This window comes from Mus pahari, chromosome 3 (assembly GCF_900095145.1).
Source record: "Mus pahari chromosome 3, PAHARI_EIJ_v1.1, whole genome shotgun sequence".
Classification (NCBI taxonomy): Eukaryota; Metazoa; Chordata; class Mammalia; order Rodentia; family Muridae; genus Mus; species Mus pahari.
Genome location: NC_034592.1, coordinates 90021105 through 90045806, shown reverse-complemented (window position 1 = coordinate 90045806; position 24702 = coordinate 90021105). Strand labels below are relative to the sequence as shown.

Below are 24702 nucleotides of genomic sequence, written 5' to 3'. Positions count from 1 at the left end.
CAATGAATTCTGAATACAATACAAAACATGGAATAATACAACATTTTAAAAGTTTCTACTGATACATGTTGAACTTTTAGGTAATATTTGGATATAGCTGGTTAAGAAAAACATTGCATGGTTCACATTAAATTGCCACTGGACAATACTGTGTTGGCATTCGTATATTTTCAATAGCTTGTTCTGGTGTTCGTTTGCTTTTGTCAGCTTGACACAAGTTATCTGGGAAAAGAGAAGTCCAATTGCTGCCATCAAATTGGCCTGTGGATAAGTCTGAGATATTTTCTTAATTAATGATTGATGTGGAAGGGCTTAGCCCATTGTGGGAAATGGCAGGTGGTCCTGGGAAATGTAAGAAAACAGACTGAGCAAGCCATGAGGAGCAAGAAAGTAAGCAGCATTCTCCCACGGTTCCTGCCCCTGCTTCTGCCTGAATGTCTGTCCTGACTTTGCTCAATGGACTGTGATAAGGACAAGTATGACAAACATAGTGTTTCCTTCCCAAACTGTTTTTGGTCAGGGTGTTTATCATAGCAATGCAAAGAAAATGACAACAGTCCTAAACTAAATGAAACTGTACAATACAGCACTAGAGCAGAGGGTTGAGGGAAAACAGGGTCAAAGTGATGGATAAACTGAGTAAGGACAGAATAGGATGTTGTTTTTTAGTCTCTTGTTTCTAGTTTAAAGGAAATGGTAAGAGATTTCCCTGGTTGCTGGCTATTGCAAACTTAAAAGGAATCATGATGTGTCAAGCTGCAAAATGATGCTTCAAAACCAGTAAATCTCGGATTGGTTTGGGCTACTTGGTTAGTTGTTGATGAGACAGTGTCTCACTGTGTAGTTTCAGGGGCTTCAACCTCATGGTGATTCTCCTGATTCAGCCATAGAATTGCAAGAATTAGACTTGCAAAAATTACAAGCATATGTCATCTATAGTAAATACAGATTTTTTTTTCAGAACCTTTTCATCCTCTCAAATACTGTTGCAATGAAAATGTAGATTTAAAAGTAGATATATCCATCCTGGGCTACTTCTGTATGTTACACCCCAGTGCAATAGAGAGCAGTTTAAAAATATGTCTGGGTTTATAAAGGACCATAATTCTTTTTCCTATATAACTACAAAATTGTTTATATTCAAAAGTTGTCAACATATTTAAGTAGCAATTAAAGAGACTGAAGCATTTAGTATAGTCCAGGGTTTTGGCAAAAACAAAGAGATCAATTTTGTAAATTATTAGTAAGATGCTTTTTATAAATCTTTTCTTCATATCCATTAATGTCTTTTAAGCTTTCATTTAAAAATAGTTCCTTGATCATAAGAATACCTAAGAATGGTTAAAATGCCTAACATATGCCTAGTAGCCAAAAAATAGAATGACTCATTTATAATGACCATAGACAAATCATATGATCAAAATAAAGTCTATCTTTGCTGAGTATTTAAGTGTGATTTTAACAATATGATGCAAATTAAATATTTTAAGGTATTAGTTTATTTAAAGGTTGTTTTTTCATAATTATTCCTTTATAATATTTACTTTATATATAACACTACTGCTGAAATTTGGTGTCTATGAATAACGTGGTTAAAAATCTAATCTATTTATTGTTTAATCATGACACTTTTAGCTTCCTAAAATTATTTAAGTTGAGCCTTTTTCTAGTTACAAGTATCATATAGGTGTACACACACACAGGCAAATGAAAACAACAGCAACAAAAACCCCTTTCTAACCATCAATAGATGAGTGCAATGATATTCACTCTAAGTTAATCTCCAGACATCCAAATTCATGAATAAAAATTCATCAGTTTTAAATACACTGAGCCTATTAAACAAGAACAAAAGCATATGCACAAAAGAGCTTTTAATATATCTCAAAGCCCACAAGAGCCATGGTCTCATTAAAATTATAAATTACACAAACATGGAATGAAGATTCAAACGGCAGTGCAGCTAAGCAGATTACAGAAAAGCCCGCGTTCCATATGATAACACACCATGGCCCTCCCAGATGGGGGCTTGGAACAAAAAGGCCATCACCACAGCTAGGGAAAACCTCCTTGTGATCTCTGGTTTCTGTTCAGCACATGACAGCCAAATAATATGTTGATTATTCTGTTTGTGCTGCTAAGCTTGTACGATGGAATAAAAGCGATATGATCTATTGTGAACCCAATGCTAATGTGTTGCTCCACTCATAAGTAATATACTGATTTATTTTGATATTATCTTTTATCTGAATATCAGTTTTTAAATGCATGAATTAAAATAAAAGCCAGGATAAAATAATAGTTAATTTGATACTTTAAACTAAAAATTGTAGTTGACAAGTGAAGAACATTTAAATGCTTAGTGAGAAGTCAATTCTAATCATCTACCTTTCTTTTACTTTATGCACTGTGATCAGAGTGTATTTTAAAATATCTTAAAATGGGAAATTAATCTCATTATGAAATACAAAAGTAACACAACAGTAATTAACTTACTAATATACATTACTGTCTAGATAAAAGGTAAATAATTAGGGTATTCAAAAAGATAATTCTGTAATGTAAATAATAGCACACATTAGGCCATATAGTGACAATTTGAAAAAAAAAATATAATTGAAGGTCTCATAAATACTTAAACTTAGCTACAAATGGTAATCATGTGGTCCTATTGAAAATAATTTAGAAGACACTTACAATTTTTTAATATAACTGCCAGCATTAATACATTACCGTGGTGACAAAAAGTTAAAATTTAATTTTTCTTTCAATTAAAAGTGTATATTTAATATGCTAATCTTTAATAGAGAGAATTATACTTTAATCTAGGTTACTAGGATTATCAACAAATTCTTCACAAAATTTTATATTTCATAAACAAACACTTATGAGTATCCAAGTCATTAACATTGAGAACTGTAACATTTATTTTCTTATTCCAGAAATTCCTGTCTGAACAACACAGCAAATTCTCCTTAAAGACAGATAACAACACAAAGCAGCAATTAAAAAAAAAAAACCCACAAAAGGTAAATGTTGACAAACAGGCCAATTTTCTTAAGTAGTTGTTTTGTAGAAAGTACATGACTATGACACCTCACCACCTAAGTCCACTTTGCGTGGCTCTTTCTCCAGAGATAGTCTTGAGTCCAAACAGTAAAGCAAAATTGTCTCATAAGAAAATACAGTCTAGAATGAGAAGTCTAAAGAACAGAACAACAGTTGCAGATATAGCTCAGTTGATAGAGTGTTTGCCTAGTATACCTGAAGCCATGAGTTGATCCCAGCTCTGGGTAGACTGGAAACAACAAAACAAAACAAAAACAACAAAAAAATCTAAACAAACAAACAAACAAAAAACTACTTTAAAGAACAGAAAAAATATGCTTAGAGAACGTCACATATATCATACCCTTGGAATGCACAAATATGTCTTAAACAAGGAAAGGGACTAAACATAACTGACATACATTAAATCTGCAAATTTCTGTTCATCAAAAACACTACTGAAAACTGAAGAACAAATCTGAGTAAGAGAAATCAGAGTCCATAAATTCATATTTTAAATACATAAAAAACTGTCAGTCAAAGAGAAACAGAGCAAATAGGCAAGGGTGCAAAGGAGAAGGTGAGGACTGTGCAAGAGAAACAACCAGACAGCCGATCTATATACGGAAAAGTACTCTCGTTCGTTAACTCTCAAGAGATTATAAATTACAAATACAATTAGTTCATAGCCACTAGAACTTGAAAAATAAAAAGGTAGATAAATTCCAGCCCTAGAAAATGTGTGGTGTGCCTGGAGTCTTAATGAGTGTGTGAACAAGCCCAGCTATCTTAGAAGAGAGCAGACTGCAAACTTGGATGTGAATTTACACAAACTATTCACTCCTAAACATACACATATGATACACTGTAGCATGTTCATAGTGACAATATATAAAACCTACCCAAATATGTACCAATGATGAATTAACAATTATTGTCCATACACTGGGATATAGCAATGAAAATAAACTATAACTAGCTGTAATAAGGCCAACAAATCTCACAGTATAATACTGAGCAAAGAAAAGGAGAAACAAAAGCTATATGTGCTACAGTGTATATATATTATAATATGTAACAAAAGTAATCCCCACGGTGAAGTCAGGTAAGTGGTTATCCTTGTGGAGGAAGGGAAAGGTGACCAGCATGTGACATGATCTTATACAATGATTACAAAATGTCTTTCTTTGTATCTCCATGCTGGTCACATGGGTCAATGCGGTTTGTAAAAAAAAAAAAAAATTAAGCCATCCACTTCTACACTTAAAAAAAGTGACAGTAACCAGGATTTTTCATTCCCACTGCAATGACTTTTAATAATTGCCTGAGTAGACACACCAAATAATCTCCAAATGTAGAATATCTCAATTTGTAGCCATAGCAAAGGGATAATGTGAAAGAATGAAGAATGTAACACACTTCATGGATGACCCTTTAAATCACAATGTTGACCCAGAGGCCCACCTGCTACCACACTAGGAGGCACAGGCATCCAGAGGTCTGCCTGTAGTGGGAGCCAATACTATGTGCAAGTATGTGGTGGAGAGATGGGAGAGAAAGAGAAGCAGAAGGATCTTAGCACTATATAAAGAGAAGCAGAACTGGAGGTTCAAGTAGCCTGCCCTGTCACCTGAGGTCATGAAGTCTGGGCCTGTGCTGCACCTGATGGCCACATCTGTGTTTCCAGCCATACAGCAGCAGGGGTCTGTATTGAAATCTGTGGCTCATATTACTACCAAAGGCCACCAGGATGTCTCTGGTCTGGGCTGCTGCCTGAGACTATGTTGATGTCCAAGGGTTGCAACACAGCTGGCCCCACCCCTCAAGGGCTGCAATGAATACCAGTGACCCTGGTGGCTTGGGTGCAGGTAAGCCGGGCCTGGAGATGTGAGAGCAAGAAAGTAGGCCCTTCCCCTTGCTGGATGTACCATAGAGTGAGCAAGCCAGGGCAGTGCTGGAGAGCTTACTGACTCAGCTACTACCCAGGCTCAGATTCAAAGCTTTCAGGTTGCCCAGTCCAACATCTACCCCATCTATGAACTGCATGAGCCTGTGAAGGGGCTGGTCCTGTAGATCCAAAGCTGTAGGATCTCCATTACACAAGACCACAACATGACAGCCAAGAGGAGTCCCAGTGAGGATCCAGTATTGATAGCATAGCAAAAGTAAGAGGCCTCAAACCAGACCAATGACTCCTTGCAATGAGCATTTACAAGATGTGTGAACAAAAATGTATATTCTGTGACACACTACAGCTTCCCTGATGAGATGTTTTGGTTTTTGTTTGTTTGTTTCTTTTGGGGGGAAGTTGTCGGGATGGAAGGTTGATGTGAAGGGATTTAGAGATGACTGGGATGGGATGCATGATGTGAAACTCACAAAGAGTCAATACAAGGTTTTTAAAAAACAAAAATGTGAATGAAATAAGAAAATAGATACTATTTTATAAGAAAAAGAGGCAAAATATAAACACATTGCTTAGGAGTACACATGAAAATTAAAAATTATACAAACATAATATAAGTAGTTACAACAAAAGGTAGATTATTTGTTACCTCTAAAGAAAAGGAAGACTAAGCCAGGCATGGTGAATTATAGCTAATGAGTCCAGGAATGTAAAACTATCAATAGTTAGACTCTCATCACTAGGAAGATGTAGAGGGAGAGAGAAGAGGGGAGAGGAGAGATAGGAGAGAAAGAACAGTATTAGTGCTGGTGAGTGCAAGTGATGCCCTGAGGATATGATGGCTTGGGTTTGCTGTACAGGTATCGCACAATTACCTCATATATTTGCCTATGTTTATAACCTTATATTACACAATGCAAAGTTTAACCTATGTATTATCTGTGATATTACATTCTTGCTGAAAAAGAAAAAAGGCACATTCTCTTGTTAATATCAATTTACATTCTTGGTCTGCAGTACTAATTATTATAGTAATATTTTAATAACAAAGAACTATTACTATGACTAATTCTTCATAATTCCAATTAAGTATGGACTTCACATGTTTTACAACAACTATAAAAATATAGGAGACATGTTTTACAACAGCTATAAAAATATAGAAGACCTTGAAAGAATATAAGTTCAATTATTCTGCTCCACTTTCACTTGTGTATTGAATGTTATTTCTGCCTCTTTTTTATTTTCAAACAAAAAGTGAACACTAAAAATCCCAGATTATAACCAGACAATTTTGTGCAGATTATACTCCCCAAAAAATTTTGGCTTGAAGGTAAGAAGACAGTTTCTTTCTTCTCTCATACGATTTAAATCAACTTTAGGGCTTTTGTATACATATATGATAAAGGTCTAATGATAGCTTAGCTGCAGATAAAATATTTGAAGTCTGACCTACTGTCACTCTATGTAGGTATACTCCATATGTTCGAGCAAACATGGTGGCTGGAACAGGGTAGAGACCAAGTAACGTTTAACTACCAGTACATTAAAATATAAAGCACAAGTTGCTCATTCAAAATAGATCCAATATGATCTAATATAAATTACAGTGAAGTTGTTTCAACTGCTGGGAAATGGTATTATGTAGACACAAATCATTTTCTTTCCAATACCATATGGAAGTAAAATTGTTACAACTATCATTACTATAACAGTATACTGACTTACACACACACACACACACTCACACACACACACACACACACACACACAAAGTATATACAATTGAGGAAGTCATTTAAGGACCATACTGACAGGTATCTCTGAATATATATTTTTATAACTTTTAGACACGCCTAAACAGGAAACAACCAATAAATAAGGAAACAAGAGAAGATCAGCCTCCCCTCAGACTTCAGTAGATTATCAACCTGGTGGCAACAGTCTAGCACTTTTGTGACTATAATAATGTCCCTGCCCCCGCATGGGGGGGGGTGCACAGAGCAGTTCTTTGCTCACCTATTTAGTGCCTTTAGTGCTCTTTAGAAAGTCACATTTTGTCCAGCAGGGAGCAGCCTTACAACAGCCAAGGACTTAACTTGACTATGAAACCCATAAGAGGAAATCAAGGGGTGTTTTGAATTCAAAAAAAATCTACTTACCATAAGTCTGTTCTACAATTTGTTCAACTTTATGGTAGGTTTCCAGGAAACTCCAGATCTGAAGGAGGTCTCAAAGCATGTGTGGGTCATCCATGGCTTCCGATTCCTAAAGCAGTAAATCCAAGTTGTGTATGTGAAAGCGTCTCTGTCCAGTGCTGGGCTAAATTACTGTAAAGTAGGATCAGATATTTCTCAGCGAGTGGTGTCTTCCTTTTGGTGGGGCAGCAGGAGTCTTGAATTTGAATATTCAATACCATTGGACCTTTATTAAATGGGACTATAAAAGTCTTTTATCCAAAAGAGAATTTAAGAAGAAATTAGAAGACATAACAGGTTGTATAAAAAGCTAAGAAGCTCTGTGGACAGAGTTACAGGAGTTGATAAGGAAGCCATCCACTCTTTTGCTTTTACAGATCAGTATGCATATCTAATGGTGTTTTGTTTTGAGACAGGGTCTCTCTACATAATCTATGTAGTCTCGAATATCCTGGAATTTGCTTTGTAGACCGTACTGGCACCAAACTAAGAGACTTTTTTGCCCCCAGAGTACTGGGATTAAAGACAGTGAGCCACCATGTATGGCTAATCATAATATTGAAATATAGTACTAAATAGTTTATAATGCTGTTGTGAAAAAAATCACAACCAATTGAAAGGCAAAATATTTTAATGATAAAACCTATGATACAGTTAGCTATAATAATTCTTTATCAGTTCTTATGACTTAAAGACACAAATTGTCTTGTCTCTATTCCTATGTGAAATGTCAAAGTTTGCTTTGTATGTGTTTGCATATATGGCTTTTCAAAGTTCACAACAAATAAGATACTTATCCAACTTCAAATACATATAATTTAGAGGTATTTTATCTGCTTAAATATATTCAGTCTATTTGCAGGCACTATAACTAATCTGAATCTCATTGTATTGCAAGTCTCACATACACTTATATATACTCATGTAAGTATTTTATTAGTTATATAAGCATCTGAGCCCTCCCTAAACATTTTAGAGTCAATATTCAATTACCTAAATTTCATTTCACTCTTGTTTCAATCAGTTAAAGACCACTAATATTTTAATATATACTAATATACTAATACTAATGTATATATTAAGCAACAAACTTTTTTAAGTCAATAGGACTTTAGTATTATTAATGTGCCAGGCACACATATGCAATATCCTTAACAATTTGCAATATAAAGTTTGAAAGAAAGAAATTTATCTATTTAGCACTTGCTAGTACTATTATTAACATGAAGGGTACTGGTGTACTATGAAACATATATTTATTGGGAAAGGAGTGCCTGTCATAGCATCTATGACAAGAGAAGCGAGAGGACAGCTTGCTCACATTGGTTCTCTCCTACCATGTGGGTCCTAGGGGTGGGACTCAGGTCATCCTGATATTTTGTACCTCTGATGTTCTGAAAAAGTACATTTTCTGCAAACAGCCAAGTTTATGTCAGTTCGTTATGGCAGTCCTAGGAAGTTCTTGTAGATTTTGGCAATAGGATGTGGGGTGTTGCCTTAAAAGAGACTGTGTGGAACACACTTCTCTTCCCAGGATCATGCCTACAGCAGCAGATTCTGCTTCAACTTTAATAATACTTCTTCAAAAATTGCTCTCAAATAATAGTATGTTTTTAAACTAATATAAGTAAGCACTGAAGCCAGTGAGGAGCACGACCATATTAGAGACCTTGAAGGGTTTTAGAATATAAAGTATATAGACCAGAGAAAGGTGGAAGAGTCCATCACACAGGCTGACAGCTGTGTAACCCTCCAGCTGCCATTTACTTCTGTGGGGCAACACAAAGAAGCGCCACATAACTGGCACTTTTAAATGGCTCAAAGGAAAAGGAAGACCATGCTGTAACATATAAAAAGTATTTGAAATTAAATTTCAGCTTCTAGCAAAGCTGTGCTCAACCATTAATGCCAGATCTCATGGTTTACTCATGGAAGAGATGAGTAGATTCAAGAGATTTTATTGTCTGCCAAATCTAAATTACTTACTAGTTGGTCTCAGAGCTATCCACTTAAGACCAAACACAAATATATGACAATTGTCATATTTCCTGTTGTGACTCTAACTGGTGTTGGTTTTTACTGAGAATAATAAAGGATAATCAAATGAAACAAAGTATATTATCTGCCTAAAAGGAGTTTGACATCTAAACTACAAAGACTGGGAACTAGAATAGGAATTCTTTATTTGCTATTAAAGAAGGAATCCACCATTTTAATAAAATGACAAGATTGTATAAAAATCACAAGACTGGGTTTAAGCAGAAAGCAAGTGCTTAGCAGTTATCTGAGTGCCTTAAAAATATAAAGGCATGTACTGTACATACTGGTGACATATTTGAAATGAAAACAAGTAACCTTTATCAAATCTTTCTGGTTGATGTGTTGCTAAACCACAAACTTTGTTGCTTTTCTTTATTATTTGTTTGGGGGTTTTATTATTATTTGTTTGTTTTGCTGATGCTAACTCTGAATTCCTGATTCTCCTTTTCCAACTGTTTGGGATTATAGTCTCCTGCCCAAGCCTAAATATGATGCAGGGTAAAAAAAAAAAAAAAAAAGTGGGAAGGAAGGGAAAAAGGGAACAGGGAACAGAAAGAAAAAAACATAAATAAAGGTGTGGTGGCATTCACCTGTAAGTCTCAGGCAAAGGCAGGCAGACTTCTGTGAGTTATATACCAAACAGGGCTACATAGTGAGAATCTGTCTCAAAAAAAAAAAAAAAAAAAGAATGAATGAATAAGTGAATGAATGAATGAATGAATGATTCAATTCATATTATTATGTATCACCCATCACTGTCAGCAGTAATACAGTGACACAAGTATTGACTTAGATCTCTTTTTCAGTTCAAAGATTGCTTATCTTGGATATCTTCTAGAAATCACTTAACCAATGCCTCCTCCAGTTCTCATGTGAAAAAAACAAAACAAAACAAAACAAAACAAAACAAAAAAACAGGTCTGAATTACATGGGTTTTTTTTTCTACCACAAATAAAACTCATAGTGTAGTCAGAACCCTCTCCATTCAGATTTCAAATTACTAGAAAAATAAGGTACAAATAAATCTAATTCCACTCAGATTTAGGGAGAGAAACTTCAAGTAGTTTCCATTATTGCAGCTGCTTTGGAGAAGTGACAATTAAATGTGTGAACAAGGTTGTCAGAGTAACACTTGCCATTCACACTGCTTAGGGAAGACCCTCCGAGATTTCCAGAAACACTAATTAAAATTAAGAAAAGCTGCACACGGGGACTTGTCAGAAAGGTATAGTCTGTGAGAGCCGGGGAAGAAAGTCCAATGGTCTCGAAGGCCATGAAGGGAAGTTTCTAAATCAAATCTACTACCCAACCCACCGAACCCTGGGTTCTCACTGCCTTAAGCCCAAGAGCTCACCAGCCACTGAGGTCACCGTTACTCCTTTCCAGATGGCACGACCATTCGGGAAATCAAGGTCTCTGGGAGAGGCAGTGGTGGGGGTGGTAGGGATGGGGGATAACTTTCCTTAGAGACCAGAGAGTGGCAAGAGAGGTGACTCTCCTCATTACTAAACAGCAGGGGAGAGCGCCAACTCGCAGTGGCTTTAGAAGCCCTGGGGGCGAATCGATTCCCTTTCCTTTTCTTTTAACTCGTGAACGTAGGCACTCGCAAATCAAGAATGCCGAAGGACGGTACCCACCTGCGGCCCCAAACACCAACAGAAGTTCCTCACCTGGGACTCAGACGGACCCGGTTCACTTGGGTCGCGTACCTCCGGCTTTACGTACCGCACTTTTCAGCAATAGGCCTTGCGATTGGCTGACCTGCAAGGATATCTCAGTTCTATTGGCTCTCAGTGGCGTGAAGGCGGGACTTTGGAGCTGGCTCTGACAGGTTGGCCGCTCGAGTTCCCAGAGTTCCGATTGGGTCCTCGTAGGAGCTTCAAGATGGCGGCGGCAGATTCCTGCGGCGCGGGTCCCCTCAGTTCCCGGTCTGTGGCGTCCGAGGCGGGTCTGGGCCGCACCTCTAGCTTCCAGAGGAAGGGCAAGACCTCTGGGGGCCCCGGAGGGGGCCCGCGGCTGCTGTCCATTGCGGGCACGCGACCATCGGTGCGGAATGGACAACTGCTGGTGTCAACCGGGCTCCCAGCCCTGGACCAGCTCTTAGGTCGGTTCAGAATAAAGATGTGGGCGCGTTCCAGGGGAAACTTGGGGAGGGACTCCTGGGCATCCCGTCACCCCCGCGCCTGGCCCGGCCCCACGCACCCATTTCCTTTTCCCTCTCCTCTTCATAAGCATGGTTAGGATGCCCTGCCCTGACAGAGGAAGACGGGGAGGAAACTTGCATGGAGATGTCAAGAGCTGTGCGCTAAGCCCTCCTTAAGACCCAGACTCCTTATTCCTCTCTGCCCAGCACCTTATTTCTAGATGACCATGGACTCCCTACATGCCTTTACCCTAAAATGATTACTAAGAAACACATATGGAAAGGAATTGGCTTGTAGGATCCTCTGCTGGTGCCTTAGGACACCTTTCTTCCAACCCTGAGTAGCTTAAGGCCAGGAATAGCCCACAAAACTTTTTAAGAATTTTAAAGAAGGATTCCTTTAGAAAAAGCTGAAAGTATTGCCCTCTTTCCCACCGCCTGGCTACTCATCTTAAATGGTGAAACAGTGTGGCTCTAAAGAATGGGTGCTAAAGATGCCTGTTGACTCAAAGAAATGACAGTCCTTGTTATTCAGATAGTACTACACCCCACCTCCCACCCGAGTTTCTTAAATATGTTCTTGTCATCTCTAGAATCTATAATGCAAAGCCTACTGGAGAATATACTTGTTTCACAGAACTGATTTGTTCAAAGGATTGATTAGTTAGGTTAGGAGGACAGGCTACATTTCTGTCTGAATGCTGCTTCATAAAAACATGTGTGTTTACATTTTGTAACCCTTTTTCATAGTGTTTATTATATTTCCTTTAAACCTGGTACATTTGCATAATTTATTGCATTTACCATTGCTTATTCTTGTTTATCACTTGACATTTTCTCTGGGTTATACTCCAGGTTTTCAAGTGAGTTTAGCCGAAAAGAAAGTAACAAGACATGGAACTTATCACCATGAATTAGTATATACCACAGGCTTTTCAGTTTATTCTGGGAACATGATAATAGATTTAGATTATTTGACACAACAATGATATGCTTTTTGTGCAAGGGAAAAACAATATTAAGGAATCTTTTCATATTAAAATTTTCCACATGGTGTTTGCCATTACAAAATATTTTGGGAAAGAGATTTTTACTGGTCTTCACAATGTTTTATAATTTCATGCTCATACAAACCAACCTTACCAAGAACTCTGTCTTCAGTTGTCCAACAGCTTTGAATACATTTAGAGTAATACAACAAATATATTTGTAGGAATTCTTTGGATGTCTTTTTAAAGTATATTTGTTAGTTTTTGAGTCATTAATTCCAAGTATTAATACTTTTACAAATGAGATGAACAGCAATATATTCATAGTGGAGTGGACTCCCTTACTTCTTTAGCATAGTTCCAGTATTTTAAAAGTTCATTTTAATGACTCACCATTTAAAGTATATATTCATGATATTAGCCTAGTTAAAGTACTTAAAAGAACACATTCTAATATTGATGAAAATATATTTTTTCCTTTTTATTTGAATTGACAAAAATTAATTTTATATTTAAACATTTCTAGACTTTGGATATAGTTTTTCTAAAAAATAATTTGAATTCTTAGTTCCTATGAGACTTACTGAATTTGAAAGTAGAACTTTTAGCATTCTCTGTACACATTACATGGTCTTGGCTATTGAGTTAATTTACTAACAGGTGTTAAATATAATATTGCAGTGTTTAATCACAGCTGTTTTGAGTGCTCCTGGTTATGTCAGGAGGAAGGGGGACACTATAACAAATTCTGAAAGTAAATGTGTATAGTAAGTAACTCTGCTAACATGTAAATATAGCAATAAGCCACTGAACAAAGTATTGCAAAAGTAATTCAAATATTGTTTACAGTAGCAGCTTCTAATGTTATTGAGATCCCTTTGTGAAATCTAATTCACAAAGTTTGTGATTCATTTCTTCTCCTCTGTCATTTTCAGGTGGAGGATTAGCTGTTGGAACACTTCTTCTGATTGGTTAGTATAAACACATTGTGATCCTTCCAACCGTGTCTGTCTGTTCTTAATGACTTTATGAGTTTCTCTGAAACTGAATATTTAAATGATGAGCTTTCCACAGATGTAAAGTCAGATTGGAACTTGTCCAATACTTTTTAATTTCAAAATTGAGATGGACAGACATATCTGAAAATGTAGTTCCTGACATTTAAATGTTTACCCTTCACTATGCTCTGTTTTAAATTTAATTAACTTCAAAGTGAAATTTCAATTGCTGTTTTTTAAGAATAAATTCTCAATATTAAGAGATGAATTTTAGTGATTGAATTGGAGAAATGAAAGAACTACTGTGTATACTATAAATGTATGTATAGATGTGTAATACATTACATAGATTTTGTTATTGTTTTATTGAATGAAAAATGGCAAAGTAGGCCAGATATTTGTCCATTTTAAAAATGATTATAGTTCTTATTAAAATATACAGCCCTATATGGCATACTTCAGCATAGATCATAGTCTTCAAATTATAGTAAGCCTCATGTATTCCACAGTGAAAGCACTCTTATTAATGTTTAACCTATTTACTTGCAGCATATCTACTGTTTCTAGGTTAGTCTTAAATCAGCCAGCCTACTGTTTTACATGACCCCATTAAAATTGAAAATACCTATTTTAACAGCTCAAATTTCCCCTAACCTAAATGGGAATCATTTGGTTACGTAGCTATGAGACATAGGATGACTCCTTGTTCTCCCCATGTCTTCTTTTTTTTTTTAAGATTTATTTATTATTATATGTAAGTACTCTGTAGCTTTCTTCAGACACACCAGTAGAGGGCGTCAAATCTCATTACAGATGGTTGTAAGCCACCAAGTGGTTGCTTGGATTTGAACTCGAGACCTTCATAAGAACAGTCAGTGCTCTTAACTGCTGAGCCATCTCTCCAGCCTCCTCCCCATGTCTTCTTGATACACCTCAGGGGGTGGCATTTCTCTTTCATTGCCTAAAACTGTTAGAAGAGTTCTTATTTAATAAGACCTATATCAGGAAACCGAGGCTATAAAATATAATGATCTAGACATTTATTAGTACCAGCACCAATAAAAATAAGTATGTTAGTAGATTTTGTTTTTTTTACATAGCAAGAGACTGTTGCAAATGTTTTTGGAAAATTTTTCTCTAAGAGGGATTATATTACAAAGTGATGGTCCTTAAATTTTCACATACATACAGCATTTATCTAGTGAAGCTAAAACCCTGGAAAACTCAAAGTTATCTATAGCATCTCATTACCTATCTCTGCTTAATCACAGAAGGATAATGATAATAGTTGGAGAATTGTCCATCATTTGGGTCTTGCTGTAGGTTATGTATTATGTAAAGTGCTTTATAGATGCTTCTTTCTTTACTTAATATGATCTGTTAAATTCATATTATCTGTATTTCACTCATAAAATGAGATTTGTGGGGCAGAGTAACTTCCAGTTTCACATAGATAATAAGAACTCCAGTATTAGAATTTTGCTGTAAGTCTAGATACATAAATTTGTTTTTTGAGTGAGACATTTTTAATTTTTAATTGTTTTGAGAATTTCATGCTTAAGTATTTTGTATTTACCTCATGCTCACTTTTCTCTCTACCCTATTCAGCTCCTCCTATGTCTACTTTCTCTCAAATTATGACCTCTTCAATAATTGTTACACACATATATATGTGTATCTCTCTCTTTTTCTCTCTCTCGTAGTTAGGGTTTTACTACTGTGAACAGACACCATGACCAAGGCAACTCTTATAAGGCTGCTTACAGGTTTAGAGGTTGATGACATTATCATTAAGGTAGGAATATGGCAGAGTCCAGGCAGGCATGATGCAGGAGGAGTTGAGAGTTCTATATCTTCATCTCAAGGCCACTAGGAGAAGACTTGCTTCCATGCAACTAGGATGAGGTTATCAAAACCCATGCCCACAATAACACCTGATCCACCTCCTAATATGCCACTTCTTGGGCCAGGCATTTACAAACCATAATTTGTGTGTGTGTGTGTGTGTGTGTGTGTGTGTGTGTGTGTGTCTGTGTGTGTTTTGAGCTGATCATTTGAAATTGTGTGTGTGAGAGAGTGGATGTGTGTTTAGAGCTGATCATTTGGAATTAGATTACTCATCAAAGGGCATACTTGTAGAGAAGACTGAATCTCCATGTCTTAGCAGCTATTAATTGCCTATAGCTCTTCATTCTAGGAGTGCAGAGTAGTAAAATTTCACTCATCCACATTGGCATGTCAACTGATTGGTCTTGTTTAGAAAACCATTTTGTTAAAACTACATGGGTGCAACTTCTCTGTCAGACATAGAAGAGTCTATATTCTGAAGCTTTAGCAGATGTAGTGGCCCCTTGTTTCTTCTGGTCTTTCCACATTTTCTTTTACAGTGTTCTTTGAGCCTTAAGTGTAGAGTTTGTGCTGAAGATATATTAGTTGAGGTTGGATGCCCCCATGGCCAATAGTTCTCTTATATTTACGATTTTGTGTAGTAGTCTCTATTTGCTCCAAGAAGAAATTTCTTTGATCAGGAATAAGAGATATACTTATCTCTAGGTATAAAAATAAGTACTTAGGGACTAGAGAGATGGCCTGGCTGTTAAGAGCACTGATGATTCTTTTTGAAGACCCAAGTTCTATGCCCAGCCCCGAGACAATGGCCCACAAACATCAGTTGACTATGCAAGTGCTACAATGACATGTATGTAGGCTAAACACACATACATAAAATATATAAAAATTCAGAATATATTTAGAATGCAGTTAGAAATTATAGTGGTTTAGGAAAATGGCAGTTGTAGGTTCTCCCCTAGGATCCATGACCTCACCAGACATGACTCATTGGCTAAATTTACTGTGTCAGGAATGAATTCCTTCCTACTGAGCAGGCCTTAAGTCCAATTAGACAGATGTTGGTTACTCCCAAGATGGAAGTGCCACTATTGGACCCTTGGGGATATCATGCTGGATTGGTCATTGTTGTGTTTTGTAGATTATGCAGCTAGATAAGACCCTTGATTGCTTTTCTCCCTTAGCAGTTTGGTTATTAGGAGAAAGTAGGAGAGCCAGTCTTTGCCACAGATGGACTTTACTTGGGTCCCTGATCTGCGTGGAACTGGGTCTCTGGTTGCAGGTGAGGAAGGATTCAGTGAATGTGGGGTGACAAACAGACACGTACACATTGTGAATGTTGGTTTTTAAAGTATCCCATATTACATAATTTTACTTATAGAAGTAACATAAGGTATGTTGTTGGCCAGTTAGCTGTACAAGTACAGATGCTTCTCTGGAATTACTGTAAGTTAGAAGATTAAGTTGAACCAGACAGTAAGTTGAAGACTGCCTGTAGTTATAAGAATATTTTTGTTTTAATTGCCTATTATTGTATACCAATAATTAACAAAACTTTGGTAGCTTACAACAACACACATTTTTCTGTGGGTCAAAGGACTAGTCACAGCTTAGATGGGGAATTCTACAGTGGCTGTATTTTTTTATATGAGTATGTGACTGTAGACAAACAGCTTCCAGGCTCACATCCCTGTCAGCTATGTTTAGATCTTTGCTAGCTATCTGAGCCACAGGGCATTTCACAAGATAGCTTCCCGTTTCCTGAAAACTATCAAGAGAGAATGCTTCTCAGCCAGGTAGATAATGTTGCAGTCTTAGGAAATGAGATACCCTGTGTCCATTGTTCCATTCCCTTGCTTAGTAGAAAGTCACAGGCTCTACTGCACTCACTGAAGATTAAAATGGTGGGCAAGACTGGGAAACAGGACTATGGGAATCACCTCAGGACTGACCTGTAACATGCTTTATAATTTTAACCTAATATTTCTTATGATATTAAAAAACTGAGAGCTTGAGGGTTTCCTCTTCTGGGATATTAGAATATCATATGATGTTTTCAACCCATTTGAAATTGTTGAGCTATATATTTTTTCTAAACATTAATTTTGAATATTCTTTTTATGCAGTTACTGATAAGCCACCTACCTCTCATAATAAAGCTGACTGGAGAGGGTTGTGTTAATTTACTTTTATATAATTTCTGTTGCTGTCTTTGTGCTTCAAAATCAGGCTTAAACAGTTGCAGCACTCACCATATATTCCACAAGCTCAAAATATTTACTTTCTGGCTTTTTAAAAAATAAGCTTTTTATAATTTTTAAATTATTTTATCATGGTACCACACAGTGATGCTGAAGCACTAAACTAGACCAGACAACCAGATCTGAATGCGCCCTTTTCCAAATCACCTGACATCTGTTTTGAAGCAATTGTGGTGAGCACTGTTAGGGGCAGAAATCTAAGATTCAACCCTTCATTAGCTTTGAACTAGAAGTTGGTAGCACAGGACATGACAACATACAACATATGTATAACATGTTAATGTTGTTGTAGATGTGAGAACAGATTGGAAAATGAAGGGGAAAAGTACATGCATGAAAACCTGTATTGACAGTAAGAGGACATCAGCAGAGCAGGCCTACCCATTGGCAACAGACAGGCCTCCTCAAGTAGAAGTGCATACTCAGATCTAGTCAGAGTTCAGCTTCATCCTAAGTTTCTTACTTCTGTTTGTGGGATTCAAGCTATAAAGCTTGAGAATGTCCTGCCATCCCCCAAACCACACTCTTTACCAAGCAAATGACTCCTGGGGTTGCTGACTGTGTCCAAAGATTTGTTCTTATCATTTCCATAGTACTTTTGTCTTCACATAATCATTAAGTCATGATGAGTTTTACATTTTAACATATTTTTAACTCTTTCTACTCTCCAGTTTTAATGCTGTTTCTCTAATATGGGCCACAATTGACCATTTTGATGAAATTACTATAATAGCATTTTAAGGTATCTGTATATTTAGTGTTTCTTACAGACCCTTCCCATTCTTTTTCTATAATTAACTAATATAAAATTTTGAACATGATAGATCTGACTCAGAACTATCAATGTTCTGTGTCAACACAAGAAACAGTGTTCTTTAAATTAAGACTAGAGGCTGGAAGTTTGACTCATTAGTAAAGGGGGTTGCCTAGGTGTGCAAGGTCCTGAATTTAGTCCACAGTGCCAGAAAGGAAAAAGGAAAAAGGTAGGAAGAAAGGAAAGGAAAAGAATTGAAATGAAACACACACACACACACACACACACACACACACACACAGAGAGAGAGAGAGAGAGAGAGAGAGAGAGAGAGAGAGAGAGAGAGAGAGTCTTTAATCATGCTTCATGTTAGTGACTCAGACCTTTTAATTCCACCTAAGTACCAGTCTCTCTTTTTTAATCCCATGCCAGGTGTCTCTTCAAGAAAATCTTTTAATAGCTGTTGTTTCACTCTCCTCTTTTCCATAGGTATTCTTCCCTTATAACTCTATAATCCTTTAGTATTACTTTCATTACTGTGCACTTATTTGTTGAAACTACCTGATTATGACTATTTAACCTTTTTAGTTATGTAGAAGCTCTATTGTCTTAGGAAATATCTAGAAATAGTGAATGAGTGATTGAATTGAAAGCTTTGCAAAAAACAATTTTTAGTTGTCGGTTATAAATAATAATGGGAAAAATAAGTAATCCTGGGGTTTTGAGTAATTAGAAAAGAGATAATTTTGAATTAAATGTTAGTAGATAAAATAGACTTAGTTCCCAAAGTCTCATTTTTTTCACACAATATAAACTATAATATAACTTTAAAGATCTTCATAGTCTATGCAAAACTTACCACTTAAAAATCTAATATCTTAACTGTAAACTCCTGTAAACTAAAGAACAAGTTATCCTTCAAACCTATAATAGCATAGAGAAAACATTTGGTGTTTTTAAATGGAAGAACTAAGACATTAAATAATCCATCAAAGCAAAACAGGAAAAAGCCAAATTGTACAACTCCATGTTCAGTATTTAGGGTCCATAATGCAGTTGCCTAGTTCCCAAAAAGGGCTTGGATAGTACCAACCCTCCCACTCTGCCACCTCAGCACACAAATACTCCCATGGGTTTATTCATGATTCCCCTTGGAGAGCATCCCATGGTCCTGGCATCTCTAATGTCTCTGGGTATCAGCTGCAACTGAAACTTTACCTTCACAGCTTTACTTACTGTCCTTTGAAGGCCTATCTGATGGGTCTCTGTCTTTGCCACATGGCTTATATCCTTAGCTGTTTCCATGACCCCTCTGTCTTGCCTCTTTTATGCCTACAAAACCAGTACTATGAGGATGATGAAGACAGTGTTTCTAGTTGTGTTGCTAGTTTTACTCCTGTGAGCCACATTTGTACCAGTTTCTCTGGACTTATCCCAAGAAAACACATTCCTATTGTCCTCTTGCAACAAAATAGGTTTCACATCCCATGTGATGCTGGTCACCTTAAGAATTACAGCTGTTTTCTTAGAACCAGCCTGAACACCATTCTGTCCCGATGTTTCTTCTGCCAAACAAATGAATCCATTGCCTTCAAACTTAACCCCATCCAAGTTCTAAGGACATAGACAAAAAGTAGCCAGAATTTCTTTTTAGATTTAATTAATTTATGTGTATGAGTGCTTTGCATGCATGTATGTGTATCGAGCATGTGCATGCTTGTTGGCCTCAGAAATCAGAAGGATGTTGAGTGCCTTGGAACTAGAATTACAGATGATTGTGAGTCACCAAATGGGTGCTGGGAATCAAACCCAGATGCTCTGCAAGGGTAACAGTTAACTACTTTTTTTTTTAATTGGATGTTATATTTATTTATATTTCAAATGTTATCCCCTTTCTAGGTTTCCCCTCCAGAAATCCCCTATCACTTCCTCCCTCCCCCTGCTTCTATGAGGGTGCTCAAACTACCCAGCCACCCAATCCTGCCTCCCTGCACTGGCATTCCGCTACACTGAGGCATCAAGCCTTCACAAGACCAAGGGCCTCTCCTCCCACTGATGCCCAACAAGGCTACATATGCTGCTGGAGCCATGGGTCCCTCCATGTGTACTCTTTGGTTGGTAGTTTAGTCCCTGGGAGCTCTGGGGGGTCTGGTTCTTCCTATGGGGATGTAAACCCCTTGAGCTCCTTGACTCCTTTCTTTAACTCCACCATTCGGGACCCTGTTCTTAGTCCAATGGTTGGCTGTAAGCATCCACTTATGTATTTGTCAGGCTCTGGCAGAGCCTCTCAGGAGACAGCTATACCAGGCTCCTGTCAGCATGCACTTCTTGGCATCCACAGTAGTGTCTGTGTTTGGTGACTGTATATGGGATGGATCCCCAGGTGAGGCAGACTCTGAATGGCCTTTCCTTCAGTCTCTTCTCCATACTTTGTCTCTATATTTGCTCCTGTGAGTATTTTATTCTTCCTTCTTCTTGAGCTTCATGTAGTCTATGAATCTGGATGAAATAACAATTTTCTAGACAGATTTTAAATACCAAAGTTAAATCAAGATCAGATTAAACCATCTAAACAGTCCCATAACCCTTAAAGAAATAGCAGCAATCATTAAGTCTCCCAACCAAAAAAAAACCCCAGATCCAGATGCTTTTAGTGCAGAATTCTATCAGACCTTCAAAGAAGATCTAATTCCAATACTTCTCAAACTATTCTATAAAATAAAAGAAAAACTACCCCTTTCTTTCTACAAAGCCACAGTTACAATAATACCTAAACCACAAGATGACCCAGCAAAGAGAGAGAATTTAAGACCAATTTCTTATGTGAATATCCATGCAAAAATACTCAATACAATTCTCACAAACTAAATCCAAGAACATATCAAAACAATCATCCATCATGATCAAGTAGGCTTCATCCCAGGGATGCAAGGATGGCTCAATATATGGAAATCCATCAATGTAATCCACTATATAAACAAACTCAAAGGAAAAAAAAACACATGATCATCTCATAACACATGCTAATAAAGCCTTTCACAACATTCAACACCCCTTTATGCTAGAAGTCTTGGAAAGGTCAGGAATCAAAGACCCATACCTAAACATAGTAAAAGCAATATACAGCAAGTCAGTAGCCAACATCAAAGTAAATGAAGAGAAACTTGAAGCAATTCCACTAAAATCAGAGACTACACAAGGCTGCCTACTCTCTCCCTACCTATTCAGTATAGTACTCAAAATCCTAGTCAAAGCAAATAGACAGCTAAAGGACACAAAAGGAATACAAATTGGAAAGGCAGAAGTCAAAATACCACTATTTGCAGATGATATGATAGTATACTTAAATTACCCCAAAAATTCCACCAGGGAACTCCTAAACCTGAAAAACAAATTCAGCAAAGGGGCTGGATATAAAAGTAACTTTAAAAAAAAAAAAAAAGAGTAGTCTTCCTCTGCTCAAAGGAAAAAAGGCGAAAAAAGAAGTTAGGGAAATGACACCCTTCACCATAGTCACAAATAAAATAAAATTCATTGGTGTGACTCTTAAGGAAGCAAGTGAAAGATCTGTATGACAAGAACTTCAAGTCTCTGAAGAAAGAAATCGAAGAAGGTCTCAGAAGATGGAAAGATCTCCCATGCTCATGGATTGGCATGATTAATATAGTAAAAATGGCTGTCTTGCTCAAAGCAATCTACAGAATCAATGCAGTCAACATCAAAATTCCAAATCAATTCTTCATAGAATTAGAAAGAGCAACTTGCAAATTCATTTCCAATACCAAAAATCCCAGGATAACAAAAACTATTCTGAACAATAAAAGAACTTCTACAGGAATCACTATATGTGACCTCAAGCTGTATTACAGAGCAATAGTGATAAAACTGTATGGTGGTACAGGGACAAGCAGGAAGATCAATGAAATAGAATTGAGGACTCGGGAATTAACCCCCACACCTATGGTCATTTGATCTTTGATAAAGAAGCTACAGCAATCCAGTGGAAAAAAGACAGCATTTTCAACAAATGGTGCTGGATCAACTGGAGGTCAGCATGGAGAAGAATGCAAATCGACCTATTCTTATCTTCTTGTACGAAGTTCAAGTCCAAGCAGATCAAGAACCTCCACATAAAACCAGATGCACTAAATATGATAGAAGAGAAACTTGGAAAGAGCCTTGAAAACATGGACACACAGAAATTTTCCTGAACAGAACACCAATGGATTTTGCTATAAGGTCACAAATCCACAAACGGGACCTCATAAAATTGCAAAGCTTCTGTGAGGCAAAAGAAACTGTAAATAGGACAAAACAGCAACCAACAAATTGGGTAAAGATCTTTACTAATCTCACATCAGATAGAGGGCTAATATCCAATATATACAAAGAACACAAGAATTTAGATCCAGAGAACCAAATAGCCCTTATTTAAAAATGGGGTTCAATGCTAAACAGAGAATTCTCAGCTGATGAATGTTGAATGGCTGAGAAGCACCTAAAGAAATGTTCATCATCCTTAGTCATCAGGGAAATGCAAATTAAAACAACCCTGAGTTTCTACCTCACACCAGTCAGAATGGCTAAAATCAAAAACTCAGATGACAACAGATGCTGGTAAGGATGTGGACAAAGTGGAACACTCCTCCATTGTTGGTGGGATTGAAAGCTGGTACAACTACTCTGAAAATCTGTCTCGTGGTTCCTCAGAAAATTGGACATAGTATTACCTGAGGACCCAGCTATACCACTCCTGGGCATATACCTAAAAGATGCTCTAATATATAACAAGGACACATGTTCCACTATGNTCATAGCTGTCCTATTTATAATAGCCAGAAGCTGGAAAGAACCCAGATGTCCTTCAACAGAGGAATGGATACAGAATATGTAGTACATTTACTATTAATTACAATGAATTCATGAAATTCTTAGACAAATGGTTGAAACTAGAAAATATCATCCTGAGTGAGGTAGCCCAATCACAAAAGAACACACATGGTATGTACTCACTGATAAGGGGAGATTAGCCCTAAGGCTCGGGAAAACCCAAGATACAGTTGACAGACAACAAGTAACTGTTTAAGTGCTAACCCAACTTAAGCAGTCAGTATTTTGAACAAAGTATCTCACAAGTGATCCTATTCCAGTTCCCAGTAGTGTCATTATTTTCTGAAACCTTTTGAGTCATGCCTCCACTATTCACATACCTTTCAGCATCCTTATTGTTCAGCCTCCTATAAGAACAGCCTACTGAGTTCTGCTTACAACATTCAATGCTTTTCTAGGCCAAAGTTCTAATATCTTCTACATTTCCATTTAGAAACAATTCCCAAATTTGCACAGCAATGGCCCCATTCTCTATACCAGTTTCTGTGCTACTTGCATTTCCATTTTTAGAAAAGGTTATTTTTATTATAACTATGTGTGTGTGTGCAGTGCATATGGGTGCAGGTGCCTGTGGAGACCAGAAGTGTTGGATGTTTCTCCTATCTGGAGTTCAAGAGTTGAAGACATATTTTTTCAACCCACTGCTTCAACTGTTCCTTGTAATTGTAGATAAAGCACAGTGGTTAGAAATACCTATTTTGGCCAGTCCTGCGCCACCTTGGGCATGAACTTGGAGGATGGTCCCAAGTTCCGCAGAGGACTCTCCACTCTGCAGGCACCCTAGAACACCCAGGATCTTGGGATCAATGGTGAGTGGAACGTGACATCTGTTCCAAAACAACCCAGAGGCGCTTGGGCCGGCAGGAACAGGGACACAGGTAACCTGTCCGACCAGGGGCTAGGGTTCGTTCTGGTCTGTGCCAGCCCTACACCACCTTGGGCGCAAACTCATTGGACAATCCCAATGTCCCCAGAGGACTCTCCATGCTGCAGGCACCCTAGCACACCCAGGATCTTAGGATCACTGAGGAGAGTAGGCCTCTATACAGGGCTCTGACTCTGGGACTCATGTGAGAGCAGCATATTGTATCCCAGGTCTCTCAGAGACCAGTCCCCACAGAAGACTGCCTGGGCCTCAAAAGCAACAGAGCTTATTGAACAGGGTCTCTTCAGGCCTTTGTCTTCAGCCAAGAGGTGGCTCTGAGCTCCACACCAATGTGCACCTTCACTGCTCGAGGAGAGCTTGCCTGCAGATAGTGCCCTGACCACTGGGACTCAGGAGAGGGTTGGACTTCCAGGAGTGCTGACAGAGGCTAACAGAATCACAAGAGTAACAAGCTCCAGCCAGAGACAACTAGAACATCTAACTCCAGAGATTACCAGATAGCAAACGGCAAACATAAGCATCTTAATTAACAGAAAGCAAGGTAATTCGGCATCATCAGAAACCAGTACACCCACCGCAGCGAGTCCTAGATACCCCAACACACTTGAAAAGCAAGATTCGGGTTTTAAAATCATATCTCATGATGCTGGAAGATGATATTTTTTTATTTTTATTTTTTTATTAAGAAAATTATTATTTTCTTTATTTACATTTCAAATGCTATCCCAAAAGTTCCCTCT

The 24702-nt window shown here is 37.4% G+C and overlaps 2 protein-coding genes across 8 annotated transcripts in view; one reads left to right on the top strand and one right to left on the bottom strand.

Annotated features, from left to right (window-relative positions):
- Immp1l (inner mitochondrial membrane peptidase subunit 1) overlaps positions 1–10915 on the bottom strand; it is an 85449-nt gene extending 74534 nt beyond the window's left edge. For 4 of the 7 annotated variants that reach the window (XM_029536317.1, XM_029536316.1, XM_029536315.1 and 1 more), the window contains exons 1-2: positions 10831–10915; positions 7117–7222 (exon numbers count right to left, since the gene is read on the bottom strand). The gene's annotated coding sequence lies outside the window, so the exon portion shown is untranslated. Of the gene's footprint in view, positions 1–7116; positions 7285–9782; positions 9825–10830 lie in introns of those variants that run through there. The other 3 variants (XM_029536313.1, XM_029536312.1, XM_029536314.1) reach the window with 3 other exon arrangements.
- Positions 10916–11007: 92 nt separating this feature from the next.
- Elp4 (elongator acetyltransferase complex subunit 4) overlaps positions 11008–24702 on the top strand; it is a 238590-nt gene continuing 224895 nt past the window's right edge. Inside the window, exons 1-2 of the mRNA XM_021193497.1 lie at positions 11008–11297; positions 13261–13296. Of these exons, the coding sequence (XP_021049156.1) occupies positions 11078–11297; positions 13261–13296 (256 nt within the window). The 5' untranslated portion in view covers positions 11008–11077. The remainder of the gene's footprint in view (positions 11298–13260; positions 13297–24702) is intronic.